The 18,808-nt window shown below is 38.1% G+C and overlaps 1 protein-coding gene across 3 annotated transcripts in view; it reads left to right on the top strand.

Moving 5' to 3' along the window:
• Positions 1 to 16,515, top strand: part of plxnb3 (plexin B3) — a 260,187-nt gene extending 243,672 nt beyond the window's left edge. For all 3 annotated transcript variants that reach the window (XM_039776222.1, XM_039776221.1, XM_039776223.1), the window contains exon 36: positions 14,071 to 16,515. In XM_039776222.1, the coding sequence (XP_039632156.1) occupies positions 14,071 to 14,175 (105 nt within the window). In that variant the 3' untranslated portion in view covers positions 14,176 to 16,515. The remainder of the gene's footprint in view (positions 1 to 14,070) is intronic.
• The last annotated feature ends 2,293 nt before the right edge of the window (positions 16,516 to 18,808 follow it).

Here is an 18,808-nt window from a genome sequence, read left to right as displayed (position 1 = left end):
TGCTTTTCGTTTTATTGAGTGTTCCTGCCAGTCCCCGCATGTTGCTGTATGCTTTTTCTTTGTACTACAGGACATGCAGAGGAAAGAATGGTAAAGACCAGTAACTTCGCGCTATATGCAATCATCAGACACTCCCCATCTGCCCGTGTCGCTCAAGCACAGGAACATATATTGGTGTAAAAGTATAACAAAAGTGCACTTTATTCAAGTGCACTTTTTCCATCGCTTTTCCTGTAAGAAGCAGTGTACACACTTCTCTATCCAGCATACAGCAACATGCGGGACTGGCAGGAACACTCAATAAAACTGAATAAAAAGAAAATCAAGTGACGGTGAGATACTGAAGGCAGCTTCGCCAGCCGCCTGTGTGTCAGAACCGGTGGGGGCGTTAGTATGCATCGTGGTACAACGCAGAGCTGATTCTGTTTCTTTTGTACTCAGGGCACGCAGAGGAGAGAATAGTAAAGAGCAGTAAGTTCGGCGCTATATGCAATCATCAGACACTCCCCATCTGCCCGTTGTTTTGTTATACTTTTCAATACTTTTTATACTGCTCAAACGGGCATGCTCAAAAAATACACGTGTAATGCCACGAAAAGTGCACGCAGACACTTCATTTCTCAAACAAAACAAGTGCACTTTTATTCAAAACTACCTGTATAACCAAGAAAAAGAAAGCAAGTTACAGTAGGCGATTGATACGACACTTGCATGGTGCAATGCTAAGAAGTGCAGATTTTCATTCCGTGCTATATAAAATCATCACATTCAAATATTAACAGTGAGTTTTAATATAGCGCCGGTTACTGGTCTTTACCATTCTTTCCTCTGCATGTCCTGTAGTACAAAAGAAAAGCATACAGCAACATGCGGGACTGGCAGGAACAGCAGTATGCATCGTGGTAAAAATAGCGAACATTAAAACAAAAATTGCACCGGCTGTTACAGACTGAAATCAAATGTATGCTTTTATTCTAAAACAGTAAGACAAGAGCAGTTTACTTCTCAAAACGGAGGGGCAGGATCGAACCCGACCCTTGATTCCCAAGCGGGGCTGAGTCTATTGAACCACGGAGTCAGTTACAGTAAACTGGTGTCAATGTCGCATGTTAAGGCGGCTTTTGTTTCTGCATTATATGTTTGAATAAAAGTGCAATTGTGTTATTCTTGTGAAAATGTTTCTTTGCTATTTGGACTTCAGGCTTCATACATTATATAGCACATTTTGTCATCTACTACTAGAATATAAAAAGTTTCAAGCAACCAAAACATGAAAGATTGCAGGAGATCAAATTGGTGGGGGATGGAATAGCCGCTTCTCTTTATCAGCACATTTAAACTTAAAGCCTGATCGCTTAAAGCCTGAAACACTGTTTTTAAAATGAGTTTTAAGCACAGCAGAAAAAAACGAACAGCGGACAAATCCGAAGTGCATTTAAAAACCAACTCACAAGCAACCAAAAAAGTAACATTGCAACAAATCACACAATGAAGTCCTCCATGTAAACAATTTTTTTTAATGAGTTTTAAGCACAGGGAAAAAAACGAACATTTGAAAAAAAGAGAAAAGTAACACTGCAACAAATCACCGCATGATCTGAAAAACTAACTTTGGAAAAATCCATAATACAAAAACTACTGTACAGTACAGTACAAACCACCAAGAAAACTAACCTTGCATGAGTCGAGTTCTGGCATGAAGTGTTTTCCTTCAGGTGTTTTCTCTCTTGTGATTTCTTGGGTTTCTGGTGCTTTTAGCTGTTTAGCTTGTGGGAGTGAAAGCCTCCTGTAGCCATTCCAAAAACAAACTCCTTGTGACCCAATCCTTCGTTTTTGCGCCCCACATTACTGGCAGTCTGGCTTTGTTTACATTGTGCTGCTTGAAAGCACGAGGGTTCTCAGATTGGTAAATGAGTAAACTGGTAAACAGTTTTTCCACCTCTTGTAATTTCTTTCTTTACTTCGATTTCAATTTTCTTCTCACCACTATTCACTTGCTTAGAAGCCAATGGAAGGAGAACAATGAACAGAGAGCTCTTGCAGCCATGCGGTTCGCTCCCTTTCTCTCTCTCTTTCTCTCTCAGGCTGCCTGTGCTGGGGGGATGGTGCGCTAGCACGTACAGCCTGCAAATAGGCAGGCAAACACGTGCAGCAATCTCCTCCTCCTCCTCCCCCTCCCCAGCCTGCCTATCTGCAGCCAGTAAGTGCAAACCAACACGTGCAGCAATCTCCTCCTCCCCCTCCCCAGCAGGCACGTGCTCGCTCGCTCTTGCTCTCTTTCTCGCTCAGCTCAGCTCAGGCAGGCAAGGGAAACTGGCTTGTTCGTATACCGAGTGTGTGGTTCTGAACCGAGGCAAAAGTTTGGCGAGCTTTTTGGTCATGAACCGAGTTGTACGTGAATCGGGACGTTCGTGAACCGAGGTTCCACTGTACCCATGCTTCGCAGCGGCGAAGTACTGCCTTAAAATTTTTATTAAGAAGAAAATTAAACCTTTTTAAACTGAGGGAAAATATATCAATAATTATTTGTTAAGGATCTCTTTGTATACCACGTTTTGAGTTCGGCCCTCCGGTTGTAATATGACCAAGCTGTGCGCTGAGCTTACTCTTGAGCATGCAACATACAGTTGGCCATGTGAACAGTAATCTTGTTTCAAATCTCACAGCTTGGATTGCTGCTGTCATAATCGGTTTGAGTTTCATGGTTTGTTTTAATTACGATAGTATTTGCAGGACTTATGTTGAAGTGACATTCAGCATCTGTCAAGCGTTGTAAGCATACAACCTGTTTCATCGATAACTTCACATCCAGGTTTTGAGAGTTTAAACATTCATAAACATCAAAGTGTCCACTACTGAAATCGTCACCTGTGAATCTAAGATGTTTAAGAGGCACTGGCAGTTGTCGAAAGGTGTAAAATATTTGGCCATTTCGGTACACTTGAAAGCGACAACCGAACAATTTAGCGGCAGCCATCAACTCACATGCAGAACCATAGGTGAAGGGCTTAAGCATTTCACTCTTTTATAGAGCTCCTGTGTAGTATAATTATCTCCTGTACCATCATCAGTCCACACCTTGAACCTGTCCCAGTCATTCATTACATAAGACACAATGTTCCTCCGGATATCAAGAGTGAGCCTGATATGGCCGTGCAATATGTAACACAGAGAATGAAAAAGGTAAGTGCCCTCTCCGGGCATGGAAACCACTCTGTAAGTGACAGTTCTTTGATCAATTGTGATCATCTCGATAGACATGTTAATGGGGGTACGGTTGGAATGATAAAGGAAATGGCTACCAAATTTCGTGAAGATGGGGCCATAAATAAGAAAGTTCAACATGGCGGACATTGTTGACCGTTATGACCGTTATGCGTAGAATTTCGAAATGAAACCTTGCTTAACTTTTGTAAGTAAGCTGTAAGGAATGAGCATGCCAAATTTCAGCCTTCTACCTACACGGGAAGTTGGAGAATTAGTGACATTGTAAAGTTCAATATGTCGGCCGACAGTGGCGTCATACCACCGAAATAAGTATGTACATCGGTTTCGGTTAGCGCAGGGAAACCGCCTAACAAATTTCGTGAAGATGGGGTCAGCCTTCTACCTACACGGGAAGTTGGAGAATTAGTGACGTTGGAAAGTTCAATATGGCGGCCGGCGGTGGCGTCATACCATCGAAATAAGTACGTACATCGGTTTCGGTTAGCGCAGGGAAGCCGCCTACCAAATTTCGTGAAGATGGGGCTGTAAATAAGAAAGTTCAACATGACGGATGTTGTCGACCATTATCGACCGTTATGACTGTTACGCATAGAATTTCGAAATGAAACCTGCTTAACTTTTGTAAGTAAGCTGTAAGGAATAAGCCTGCCAAATTCCAGCCTTCTACCTACACGGGAAGTTGGAGAATTAGTAGTGAGTGAGTGAGTCAGTGAGGGCTTTGCCTTTTATTATTATTTATTTTAAAATCAATTGCAAAAGATACTGTAAGCCAATAAAGTGTGGCTAAAACTGTTACGTTCCTACGTACTAGGAAATGGAATTCAGCAAAAAATTAACAATAACACCTACATTCTTTCTATCTGGTTTTACACATAGGCCAAGATGGTCAAGTTTTCTCAATTAATCTGTTTTTCCCATTATAGCCAATAATTCTATTTTTTCATTTTTAGTTTTAACAAATTTACTGTTCATTCACTCTGTAATCCTAAATAGACATTCCATGATGATGATGTTATACAACATAAAAATCTAACAAATGAGAGGAGACTATTCAGTTCATCAAGCTGATTTATTCAGCTAATATTACTAGAGAGAGAGAGGAAGAGAGAGCTGCTGAATTGTCAGCTGATACTTGATGGTGAACTGGCAAACAATGACAGATTGCCTGCTTGGCATCCTGACAAGAACACATAGAGCATCCAGAGATCTGGCAGTAGATGCATTTGATTGGGAGAGGCTCAGCTCTCTGCCAAAAAAACCTTCTTTAATGTCTTGGGAGTGTGTAAGGGACAGAGCGTCTGAATGGATTCTATTCAAGACCTTCAAGATTTATGTGTGGGAAGGGACTGGTGATGGGTCATGGGGAATGAATTTCAGTTAACCTCTGACAGTTTTGGCAAACCATTCAACAGTTTGTGAAAAGTGGGCTGGATGCAGTTTAACCCATTTTCAATAAGAATGAGTAATTGTTCTCAAAAGAATCCTTTTCGGTGACCCCTAAATCTGGAGGAAACACCTTTTTCAAAGGGAGTGAGTGTCAGTAGCATCTTGTGATGATGTATCAGATTCTGTAGATGAGATATAGCCTGTAAATGCTGTTAGTAGTACAATAGGGTATCTTATTCAACATGCCCAATCAATATTGCACGGAAGGGGGTTAAGTACTTAAAGATGAGCACAGTAGGGTAGTTACTGGAACAACACTGTAAGCCTACCTGGGAAACTTAATTGTTGTACAGCTAAAACTCTGACTGATGCTCAAACCAGGTGATGCAATGTGCTACTCTAGCCAGTAAATAATAGATCAGCTCTTTATCTTTGCAGAGATATTTGTGGGGTCAAAGTAGTTTGCTATTTCTGCCTGCACTTGTTTTGCAGACTTTTTTTTTTTGGGAAGTTGTACATGAATGTGGAGTCTCAAAGCTGCTACTGTACTGTATTGTGTCATTTCATTTCTGCATTTGTGGAGCAAGAGATGTGTTTTCATACTTGGCATCAAATAAACCTTAAAGTGAGTATAGAACTCTGCCAAGAGAATATCTCCATTCCTATGTATTATCTTCAGACTAAGAATATATGGCCTCATCTACTTGTGATCATAGATGTTTGTTGGATTTGCTCCCAGCTAAGTACAGCATTATTAGGAAATGTTCATGGTCCATCCATCCATTATCCATCCCGCTATATATCCTAACTACAGAGTCACGGGGGGTCTGCTGGAGCCAATCCCAGCCAACACAGGGTGCAAGGCAGGAAACAAACCCTGGGCAGGGCACCCACACACACACACACTAGGGACAATTTAGAATCACCACTGCACCTAACCTGCATGTCTTTGGATTGTGGGTGGAAACCAGAGTACCTGGAGGAAACCCACACAGACACGGGGAGAACATGCAAACTAAACACAGGGAGGACCCGGGAAGTGAACCCGGGTCTCCTAACTGCGAGGAAACAGTGCTACCCACTGTGCCACCGTGCCTCCTGAGTTCATGGTCCTCTCCTGGAAAAGACAAGGTTACTACTTGTTGATCTTAACATTGATTGGGAGATGGAGCAAGGAATTGGAGCAATGGCACTATTACTGTGGAAGTTACACAATGCAATAGTTATAATGCAGGTACCACGTTCTTTGAATACGTTTTTGATATATGTCCTCATGTCCTCATCTCCTCTTCTGCTCAGAAGTTTTCAGTATAGACAAATATGAGCTATGGGGCACAACCAGCTGAAATAATGTTCCTAAGCAGGCTTACCGGGTTCAGACTATACAACATGCTAAGAGCTTGATTGTCCTGGAGAAACAATGAGTAGAGCAACTGCTCCACTAGATTGAGAGGAGCCAATATTTGGCCTCTAGTGAAGATGCGTACTAGGCAAAACCAGCTATGAGGAGAAACCGAAGACAAAGCCAGAATCTCAGATTGAGACTGACCAAAATTTCTAATGTGGAAAAATGAAATTTGAGTTTTCTGTCACATTTCTTATTTAATAAAACGGGTACAATATTTCATTTTCATGAGAAAATTAGGCATTTTATGCTCCCAGTTAAAAAAAAATATTGGGAAAACATGAAAATGTTTTACTATTTTTTTTTTATACTCTGTGTAGGCAAGCAAATAATGTTTTGACCAACTGTATTTTAAGACCTCTGTATTCCAAGTGTCTGTTCTTTACTTGTTGCTGTAATAACTGCCACGTCATCTTAGATGTCTATCAGCCTGATTGTTAATTTTGAAAATGAAATGAAATAAGAACAAACACACCAGGTGCAATATCTGGCAGGCAGACATACTGAGAATGAAAAACTGTTTTGAGTTAGAAAAACAAGTGATCATTGGGCAACTTGAGATCAAAATGTTTTGGGTCTGACTTTGTATTTTGAATTCAGTGTTGTAGCAAGACTTTGTTCATCTGCAGATACTATAAATCAGAGCTGCACTGTCCTACTTTCTGTGCTCCAATGTATTTTGAAAACAGTAATTTTACTGGCCTTTTTAAAGAATTACCTTTGATGAATGCATTTCTGCAATTAGGACAGCATTCTTAAATTCTTAATGACATTCTTTAAACTTCTTTGCTACAAAAAGAAAAAAATATTGATCTCCTATGACATGGCCCTAACTTGAATCACTTTGTAAACTGTTAAATAATATTTTGTGTAATTTTCATACAGATATGTCATCATTTGCCAATGGATCAGACTGTGTGACCATGTAAAAAGTATAATTTGCCAGTATATAGTAATTTTTTCTCTACATGTGCAAGGGTATCAATTTGCAAAAGCAGTTAATTTGTAATCTTTTTCATTTTAAATATGTTCTTGTTTGATTTTATTTTTCTTTATGTTCTTAACAATGTGTGTCCATCCATCCATCCATCCTTTTATCCTCTTCCACTTATCCAAGGTCGGGTCATGGGGGCAGCAGCTTGTGCAGAGATACCCAGACTTCCCTCTCCCCGGCCACTTCTTCTAGCACTTCCAGGGGAATCCCGAGGTGTTCCCAGGCCAGCCAAGAGACATAGTCCCTCCAGCATGTCCTGGGTTTTCCCCAGGGCCTCCTCCCAGTTAGACATGCCTGGAACACCTCACCAGAAAGACGTCCAGGAGGCATCCTGATCAGATGCCCGAGCCACCTCATCTGACTCCTCTCAATGCTGAGGAGCAGCGGCTCTACTCTGAGCCCCTCCCGGATGACTGAGCATCTCACCCTGTCTTTAAGATAAAGCCCAGACACCCTGCGGAGGAAACTCATTTCGGCCGCTTGTAGTCGCAATCTCATTCTTTTGGTCACTACCCACAACTTATGACCATAGGTGAAGGTAGGAACGTAGATCTACCGGTAAATTGAGAGCTTTGCCTTATGGCTCAGCTCCTTTTTCACCACGACAGACTGATCTGTCTGTCGTAACAATGTGTGTTGTATTTAAAAATGTTTTAGAATGATTTGTCTGTTAGATGACGGTTTAAATAAGGAAGCTGCTTAATATTGATGCATTTCTTACAGTAAAAGTAAAATAGTCATGTGGGTTTTATTCAGACACACATGCACAAACATATGCAGAAACAAATACAGTTTTCATTCAGAAGTCAGCTTGATCTCTGAACCTTAATTTTGTTGTTTGGCAATTCATTTGATGCTACAAGACTTGCGTGAAAGTATGTGTACAACAAGAAGCAGATAAATTAATATACTGTATATTTGTATGCAGTTTACCTTTTGTAAATCACAATTATCTTGTAAATGTGCATACATGAACATGCCTCAAGACCTGCCTGGTTGCCAGCCTGCAACAACCATATATGGACTATGTTAATCAACCTCTTACATATGCAACCACGATAACATGTTTCTGCCAATATAAAAAGGCAATTTGCAGCAGTGTCTGGTTCTTCTAATATAATTGGAACAATTTATTGCACTTGTTAATGGTGAGAAGTTTCATTTTAATAATGCACAATTCATCAGTGATAATAAGATGTGGCTGAGAAATGTTGTGCCTCTGTGGCCTGGGTCAGCTCATGATTCATTTATTTTCTGGCAAAGTAGCTTTGACAAGTGTGACAGTGCTGTATGTGTTGGCTGGCTTGTTGATAAGGTATCTGGCTGAACCTTCAGTCTTCATAATGGTCAGTTAAAAATTGTTTGATAGTCGGAAACATTGAGACTTTTAGGCCCCACTCACACTATTACTTTTTTGGTTCAAAAAGCAGAAAATAGTCTGCGTTTTCACCTTTCATCCACACTTGCCTCTCAGCATTTTCAACCCCTGAAAACTGAAACTTTTGAAAACGCTCTTCAGGGCCTTATACTGCAACCTAACCATTGTAATGTGGATGGGCTAAAGTGTAGTTTTTTGAAAACGCCGACACTAATCTCACACTGATTGGTTTGTACAATTTTGTGCCCCTTCCCTGATTGGATCCTGGGGCCTCATGCATAACAGCATGCGTATAATTCACACTAAAACATGGCATAAGGACAAAAGTGGAAATCTGCGTACACACAAAAAATCCAGATGCATAAAAATGTGCATTCACCGACTTCCATGTTCCGCTCCATAAATCCCGGTCAGCGTGAAAAGTAATGCACATGCATGCTGCTGCTGCCCCACCCAAACTCCTCCCAGAATTATGCCTCATTGAATATGCAAATCAAAAAAAATAGCTCTTAAGTTCAGCATTCTGTGAAAAGGCAATAGTAAAAGCACGGGGGAAAATAGAAGAATTTCAGCGAATACCAAGTGGTATAAACAACAAAAGGAAGTTGATCAAGTAACAGACTGTCGGAGAAACTCGAAAGCTCAAGTTCACAAAGTCGCACAGTTCCCGAAATAAAAAAGAAGTTGTCAGATATCAAAGTCGCCGTGAAAAGGCGAGTCATAGCCACTGCCTGAGTGTCATATGAAAGCTTATTAGGGTACAGAGAAAAGAAAAAAATAATAGGGACACAGTGAGAAAAAAGCTCAATGTCAACTTTAATGTCGAAATTTCCACTTTAATCATGTAGTTTATTTTGTCATTAAAGTAGAACATCATAAACTTCATCTTTAAATCGTTTAATTTGCTAGTTTCTCAAATACCATCGTAACTAAAGTAGCACATTAAATGCTTTGTTTTGTATATGTTCTTCTATATGCTCTGTGTTTGAATCGCTACATGCTGCTTAAATGGGCTTTCTCTTCCCCTGACAGGACACAGAATCCATTACATTTGTGATATTACAGCTCTCTGAATAATTAAAATACTGAGATGTATACTTGTTATCATTTTCATGATGTTAGGAGTTAAATCATGTTATTAAACATGGGAACACGGTGGGGCAGTGATAGTGATGAGCTGGTGCCCTGTCCATAGATTGTTCATGCTTCCCACAAGATGCTTGCTGCGCCGTGCGTGACCTTGGATAAAATAATTTATTGTAGCAGTACTGTCTCTTCCAAACGTACTAACCTCCAATTCCTGTCCTTCCTTTTCTTTCCCCAAGTAACCAATCTCCGCACAATCAGCTCTGTAATAGTTGTTAAACCATCTGTAAGCTTAGAATGCCAATTCTTCAAAACTTTTAAGGAAAATTGAAATATCTTCGTAGTACATGTTTAATTAATCTGTCCATCTATCCTTCCAGTGTCGCGTCAGCACCAGCAAGAATAAAGCGTGAGGCAGGAACAATCCCTGAACTAGCTATCTCTGCGCCATCATGTCCTTGCATGATTAATTATTAACAATATAGATTATTTCAATTATGTTAACATTTTATCTATATAATGTAATAAACATATTTTGCGGCATTTCATCTTAAAAATGATATCGTCATCATATGTAAATACGCACTCTATAAAGTGGCTCAGGTTTTGCAATATTATAACTGTATTGGAAGTTTACAGTGAGGTAATTGTACTAATAAGTACAAATAGTTCTACAAGGAGCACTTGAGGGACTGATTGAGTGCATTTATAGCTCTTCGGATGAAACTGTTTCTGAACTGCGAGGGCCATACAGGAATGTATGACAGCAGATCAATAGACAGCACGGCTGAGGCAGCGTGTGCTTACCTGTATGCATCTAGGATGTATTTTGTATAGTTTTGAATGTTACATACTAGTGCTCGGCGGTATGACCAAAATTCTATATCACAGTATTTTTCAAAATTATACCAGTTTCACGGTATTTAACGGTATTTTTTTCCCAATGTATGAGTGGATGTTAACCACATTTTCTACTGCAATTACTGCAATAGACTGGCTAAGAATAACCTATTCCACTGTCATGGGAATTGTACATTGTACAAAAAACATTTTAATGTGCACACAAGTATTAATATAGGCTTGCATGACCCTATAAAGTGATAGTTTTCAAGGGGGTGGCACTAATGAAGTGAAGGAATCACACTGCATGACAGATGCAGTCAAAATATAGAACCTTTTTATTGAACAAAGTTTGCAAACAGCTTAAACTAAAATTTTGACAACATATTTTCAACAATCCAAAGAGGCATTTAGACTTAGTAAAATATCCAGAGGTGCTTGTCAAAAGTTGTATTGCACTGAACATGTCTTAGAAAAGGAATAAATAGTAAATATTTTTTGTAAACCAACTACACTTTCTGTTGATAACAATCTCTGTCCACTGACACGTCAAAGTGACTTTTTAAACAACTTTACCATCATTAAACTGCATAATATTTAAACTAATAAATAATAACAATAAAATAAATAATAGTGCAACTTCCAGTAATAATTCTAATACTTTAGGACTTTAAGCCCAGATGCATTACACAGTATTCACCAAATAAAAATAAAATAAAACAAGTGCAACTTGGTGATGACATCTTTACCAACTGAACCATCATTTAGGCAAATTGCATTAATATGGACCTTGCTTCAAGCTAAGCTATATACATAAATAATAAAACTGCAACTTGCATTTATAATGCTATTTATGGTATAGCCCTATGGAATCGTATTAGGGCCACAGTGAAGAAAAAAAAATACTATACAGTATGTCAAGAATAAAGTCGACATGTTGACTTTATTCTCGACATTTCCACTTTAATCTTGACACTTATGTTGAGATTAAAGTTGACATTTCCACTTTATTCTCATAGTTTATTTTATAGTTAAAGTAGAATGTCGTAAACTAAAGTTCACCCTAAAATCAATGTTTAATTTACTAGATTTTCTCAAACCCTGTCATAAGTTAATGTACCACATTAAATGCTTTGTGTTAAGTGTTCCCCGACCCAGTTTTTAATCACTACATGCTTCTTAATCTGACTTCCTCCGCACTAAGAGGAGGCACCGGCAGCGATCACTGCACAGAGTACATTCACTTTATTATATTCCTGCTCTCTGAAAATTTTGAATGCTAACATATATACTTGATATCACTTTCAGAATGAAATGCATTAAAGCAGGTATTAAACATGCACAGTAGTGTCATGGTAGTGCTGCTCCCTCGCAGTAAGTGGTCCTCAGGTGTACGTTCAGTGTAGAGAACTTTATGGTAGGTATGACGAGACTGCAAAAAACTGGATGTATGAATGGGTATCACACAGGTTTAACTTATATATTGTGTAAATGTTGGGTTTGTGATCTGGTGCTCGGAGACACGAACACAGAATTCAATGGATGTTCTTCTGAGTGGGCTTTCTTTATTGCATGCGTGCTATCTCTCTCTGATATACCAGACCCTCAGCTCCTATCCTTCCTTTTTCTTTCTCCACATAATCAATCACCACACGATAAACGTCTTTGTGAAATTAAAACTAGTTATAAACTTAGACCATGGAGTGTTCAGAACTTTAAAAAAAATCTTTGTTATACATGTTTAATTATGCCATCCATTCAGGGTTGCGCCCATCCCAGCAAGCATTGTGTGCGAGGCAGGAGCAAATCCTGAACGCCAGCACATACGAGCAAAACATACAATAGCAGGGTCAATATAGCATAACAAAACCCCATATCCTACATGACTTTGAAAGGAAACTGAAGCATGCCTAGTACACCCACCAGAAAAACATGCAAATTCAAAGCAGGGTACACCAAGAACCCCCTTACTGCGAGGCAGCAGTGCAACCTCCATGCCACCGTGCCCCCACATGAGTAATACATGCTTTACTGCATTTCATCATGAAAATTATATCAAGTATTTATCTTAGCATTCTAAATATTCAGGGAGCAGGAATATAATGTAGTAAATGTATTCTGTTCGGCGATCGCTGCCGGTGCCTCCTCAGTACAAGAAGAAGTCAGTTTAAGAAGCACTTGCTGATTTAATATGGCTCAGGGAACACTTAACACAAAGCATTTAGTGTTCTACATAACTTATGACGGGGTTTGAGGAATCTAGTAAATTAAATATTCATTTTACGATGAAGTTTAGTTTTACGATGTTCTACTTTAATGACAAATGACGAGAAAAAGTCAACATGTCGACTTTAATCTTGACATTAACGCAGAGAATAAAGTAGAAATGACAAGAATAAAGTCAACATGACCACTTTATTCTCGTCATAAGCGTCGAGATTAAAGTGGAAATGTCGAGAATAAAGTCAACATGTCGTGAATAAAGTCAACATGTCGTCACACTATTATACAGTACCCTGGTACATTACACGGTATTGAAAAAAAATAAAACAAGTACAACTTGGCTTGCAGTCTTATCCAGTAGTATAGAAACAGTATTCACTGATTAGAACGTAATGGTCCACATCCGACCTTTTAAAACCAAAGTATCACCAGGCAACGGACGTAAGTCCTTTTTTTCGGCAAAAGTTCTTCTGTGTCATCATGTTCAACTTTATCATCTTCTACAGCTTCAGTTTTGGAATGTTCTTTGTCCGTTTTCACCACGCAATACCTCCACTACCGCATGTACTCCGTTGCATACGTGTTTAGTGGTGTAGCAGTGAAAAAGGTCCCTCCTTAAACAGTTTCCTGCTGTGCCATGTTCCGAACGTTGTTTAGGCAATTTAAACTGGTGTTGCGGTATAAGAAAAATCAATATCATAAGAAAAATAAAAAAACGTTTTTTGGTATGAACTATTATACTGCCTAGCACTATTACATATGTGTGCAAAAGACAAATAATTTACTGGTTGATAATTTTGTAATAAATCCAATGGCCAGTGGCATTACTACCCCTTCAAGGATTTTTCCACTGATGTGCACATTCCCAGTTTAGGCAAACATCTACATGTGCATTCTCGAATGTTTTAATGTGGACAAAGATCATTTTGTAAGTAATGTGAAAATGGTAGTATGGCTGGAGTTTGTTTTCATTTAAAAACACAGTTTTTAAATGAAAATGTAGTAGTGTTGACATATTGTATCTTTGGTGCTGAGTTGTAGGTAATCTTGTAAGTGATAGTTTCATTCCAGACTGCACATTTGTTGATCTTTTCCTTAATGTACAAAGATGGTTTTAATTTTTTTTGTTTTTTAATCTACAGCAAAGCATGTGTGTTTTATAATTTTACTTAAGAAGGAATTATGAGAATACATTTTTCAGTTTCAGTCTTGGACCTTTACTATAGTTATTTTCATGTTTTTTTTTTGTTTTTTTTTTCATTTTAGCAATTAAGTTATTTTATGTTTTTAGCTTGTGTTTAATTGAGGGAAAACAAAAACATATCCACACATCTTAGATCAGTCTGTAATCTCAAGCACAGCCAGGTCAATCAGAATTTCCCAGTAGTGCACTGCAAATTGTTACGGAGCTAAGAGAAATCTAGTGTGATCATCTCAGTCTGTTACACTACAGGAGGAAAAGCAAATTCCATGCCATGTTTAATAGATTTACTTGCTGCATGTTTAGTCTTTGCCTGCCCTTTCTTTCAGATAATTATGGCACTGGAAGAAGATCCAGTTGGACAGAAAATGCAACTAGCATGCCGTCTTCAGCAGTTGGCAGCACTTGTGGAGAACAAAGTAACAGATTTATGATATTACTGTTCCATTGGGTCCTGTTTCTTGCTTGTGCAGCCACTGAAAAGGTTAATCTGGAAATATTCAGCTACTGGAGTTGCAAAGTGCAAGTTTGCTCCTCAAAAAAGACTTCCAGTTATCGCTGAGCTTGCAATGTCATCACAGAGGACTTGACCTTGAGCTTTGAAATTTGGGAACAGTGTAACAAAGCATCTGCAGTGGATTCACAACCTTTTTGTCCTGACCTCTTATGTCTCATACAGTGCTCTTGATGAACATTTTTTCTTCCTTATAAGTGTTTGGATCTCCAGTTATAACTTGGATTTCTGTATTTGCTTTCAGGACTGCCCAGTAGCCTAGGCTTTTGTACGCATTTGTGAAATACCATTGGGATTTTATCATCTTACATTAGTGGCAACACTGATCTTCAATGTTTACAATGCAAAGGGTTCAAAAATGTTCTTTTTGTTAATATATGTATAAATATTTGTTGCAGTCTATGTCAACACAAAGTGCCTTTGTGTGTCTGTGAATTTCTGTATTTCATATGGGAGATGGCAAATTGTTTAAAACTACATTTTTAATAGAAGATTTTGTAATATGAAATTTTCCAAAAATGACTCTTTTAAGAAACATTTTTAAAGAACTTTTGTATAAAAAAATCTATTTAAAATTATGTAGATTATCTGTGCTGGACCATACTGTGCAGCTATCTAGTGTAGTTAATGTTTGTTTTTTCTCATTTTTGTGTCAGATAGCAATATTTTGAAATTTAGAAGCACTGCATAAGTACATGTTTCTAGAATTTGACATAACTAAACATTATTACTATTGTATCAATTATGGTGTAATAGTTTAATATAATGAGCAAAAGAACTGTGGAATGAATTGGGGTGAGAGGTTATTAGTTGGCATCACAACTAATTCTTACATTTCTCTTCTGGTTATCTTGCAGTATAATGTGTGTTTTAACTGTTGTTGTATTCCTCCTTGAATATTGTGCAGTTATTTTCATGCCAACATGCATTAGGCCTCCCATGTTGATTCCACAGTATATTGGACAACAATGTTTTGTCACCACATTAATTGTACTCAGTTCTTTGTTGTATGGTGTGCTGTCACATTTTATGTAGTTCTGCAATCCCATACTTTTAAAAAAATATAATTTGTTTAAAGACCTTGGATTTCATTGGAAAACTATTGAGCTTTGCGCTAAAAAGATCTTCTAGATGCAAGTTGCTACATAATCGGAAATGTATCCTGTTCATTACCTATTGTATTCAGCTTTGGGATGTCTGTTTTTGCACATCTTATTTTTGTTTAGTCTAAGACGCTTGCTGGTCTATCACATGGACTGTAGGCTGTTGGGGATTTCACTATGAACTCATGGTGATGCGGTGCCTTTTTTCTTATAGAAAGCTGGCTTAGTTTATTGAAGACCCCTCAGAGCCTGTGCACCATTAGAAAATGTCTAGTCAGTCCATTTGTGGTAATATACAAGGGTTTTGCCAAGTTGATAAATTGATGATTTATGAACACCAGATACACATGAATCTTGCCTGTTAATATGTAAGCACTTTTTTCTTTTTAAATATATTAAGTAACCCTAAATAAGATGTTTGCAAACTAGAAATGCTTTACAGTCCTCTGTTCTTTGCACTTTCTAAAGTAGAAAACATGCAATAACCTTTTTATGTGCAAAAGAGGACTAAACAAGGAATAAATGAACTGTGTTTTTACATTTATTGGACAGGTTAAATCCAGTTCCCTGGCATTACACTTCTGAAAATCTTTCACCAACAAATAAGCATGGTTGTACTTTTTCCCTTCCTAATAAATTAAAGATCAATGGCAGGGAAGGGAGAAGGACTGTATTGTATGCTTGTTGTGGTGGTTGGAGGCCAAAATCAGTACCTGATGCCTGCCAGTATTGTACGCCAGAAGCATTCTAACATGGTTTACCTAAAGGTATCTATACCCAAAACTGAGACCTGTGGAATGTGAATTCAGAACTCTTTTTGTGCCAAAGCCCTGTCAACCTAGATGTGTGACTGGAGAGTTTTAACAATAAGGCTCTAGTCATTAAGTGTAAAGTCAGCTGGAAATTTCTGTTATCAGTTTTTTTGTTTTTTTTTCATTTATTGTGTGTCTTTCTCCTTTTGATGTTGATGAGAATTTTTTTTGCTACTCTTTTACTTTGTAAATTTATGCTATTTAATTATTTTGTACAGTAAATACACCCAGTGTATAGTTTGTCTGTATATGTATGTACTGTATATAACACATTAAATTGCCTGTGTATCTGGATGTATTTATTTACTGCTAAATTGTATAATAAAGAAATATATTGTAAGAATACTTTTACAGCCTTTCTTAAAAGTAAAAAGGTAATCGGCCAGAGCCGCAAACATTCAAGGTCTGTTTATTAAATCAGGTTTGGCTATGATTCTTGTCAAATAAAATGAGATTATAGTGCACAATAGGAGTAATCCTGCTAGAATTATTGTCATTGTTAAAAATTCCTACATATGCTTACTGAAACCAGTTAATTTCAAATTTCAGTGAGTCAGTTGCTTATAGGCAACTGTCAAAATAAAGGCAGCATCTAGATAATAAAGGCAGAGGCTAGATAAATTGCAGCCCTTGTGGCCTTAGTTTGAAATACTAAAATGTATGATTCAATGTAAATATTTAAAGGTCCTTAAAGGGCTAGATCCATAGTAAAGAGTCAAAAATTTATAACACAATATTTGTAATCACTGACCTTAAAATAGTCTAAAATGATACCTCACAAGCTTATGTTTGGAATTTGTCATTTTTATTCTGCAAGTGGCTCTTGGAGTGCAAGGACCACCAGTAAAGATTTAAATATAAAAAATATTTTCGTATCTGAGGTCAGCAACCTCAAAGTAGAATAAAATACACTCCACTGGCCTATATTACCAATCAAAAGATGGATCCTCTCTGATGTGTTTGTACCAGACGTTTCATGTGTGTTCTGAGACTAAATTGAAATGCCTGTTTTTTTAAAGTTTTGTGAAAAGGAGTAAATTTGACCCCTCGTTTCCCATTAGGAGGTGAACCTTCTGATCAGTTTGGCTGAAGACACCTATTGGTTTATGCCTTATCATGAGGGTGTAATTTCCTGCACAAAATGTGGTCCAAAATGGAGTTTCCAGATCTACAGGGCCAAAAATATGGGGGAACCTCAAAAACCTTGAAGTCTTGCATAATGCTGTTAAAATGTTGGAGCTGTTGAAAGTGGCACATGCTGAGAATGTTATGAAAAAGTCCAGCATCTTTGAGTGGTGTAAAAGGTTCAATTAGGCAAGAGATGATGTGAACAACAATGCCAGAAGTGGATTATCTATCATTAAAATTCTCCAAGACATGATGAGCTTAGTATCTACAACTTCCTGGCTAAAATATCAGTTACCAAATTGGATCATCCACCCAGAGAACCTGATTGGCCCCTTGAAATTTCTGGCTCATTTAAAAAAAAAAAAAAAAAGACTACTATGAAGGGACATGGGTTTTCAGGCATTTCTGACATCCAGTGTAATGTGGCAAAGGAACTCAAGGGTATTCCAGAAACTGAGTTCCAGATGCAGTATGTTTCCAGCAATGGCAATGTGGTCTAACTAAATACAAAGCTGCGAAAGAAGATTACTTTGAAGGTGTTTGGCAGCTAGTGCACAGGTACACACACATTTTTTCTACAGGTTCATTCTGGGAATTAAACTATCACATCACATATGTGTGGATTTTCTTGTACTGGTGAGTCAGGAGACCCTGGATTAAAACAAAAAAAAAAAAAAACACTTGACATTGGAGTGTTCATAAGTAACTCAATTATTATTTTTTTTTGTGTGTTCCATTGTAGTGGAACATATTTTTTTAAAAAAAGTGAATTAAAAGGGTAAATAAAATAGTAAATTGTTGAGCAACATGCTGTAGTGAGATTTCTTTGGGCAGAGGCAGTGAAACCTGCTGAAAGTCACCACAGGATGTTGCCTCAGTATGCAAGTGAAAACAGCAATACTCAACGCAATGTTTATGAATGGCTAAATGTTTTTAAAGAGAAGAAGCTCAATCTGGTCCACCATCAACACTGCACACAGAAGTCTGCATCAACTTGACAAATGCCTTTGTCCGCTATTCCTGCATATTTGAACTTCAGCTGGATCGGCACATGCCATTGTGACTTAGGGTACAGTAAAGATTGCACAAGACGGACACCCAAAGAGCTTACTGATCTGTACAAGCAACAATGTGTGGAGGCTGCAACCAAATTCCTGAAACAGAAGATCCAAGTGTTTTGAAAGGAATTATCATCGGCGATGAGACATGGGTCCATCACTGTGAGTCAGAAAGCATGCAGTGGAAACACCAGTCTTCTCCAGTCAATATAACAGTCAAATGGCAGCCCTCTTCCAAGAAAATCATAATCGGCTTCTTTTGGGACATAAAGGGTCCTATTCTGGCACATTTTCAGGAACATAGACAATCAGTGATCAGTTTGGTGTGCTACGCTTAGAGAGAAACTGAAACTGGGAATTTGTAGAAAAAGAAATGCATTGCTGCTACATGACAACACATATCCCCGATGCAGCAACCACAACAGCTGTGTTTTCAACATCTTCCATACACC

The sequence above is a fragment of the Polypterus senegalus genome, chromosome 13, assembly GCF_016835505.1.
Source record: "Polypterus senegalus isolate Bchr_013 chromosome 13, ASM1683550v1, whole genome shotgun sequence".
Taxonomy (NCBI): Eukaryota; Metazoa; Chordata; class Cladistia; order Polypteriformes; family Polypteridae; genus Polypterus; species Polypterus senegalus.
Note: the sequence above shows the minus strand (reverse complement) of the source record. Positions and strands in the feature narration are given on the sequence as shown.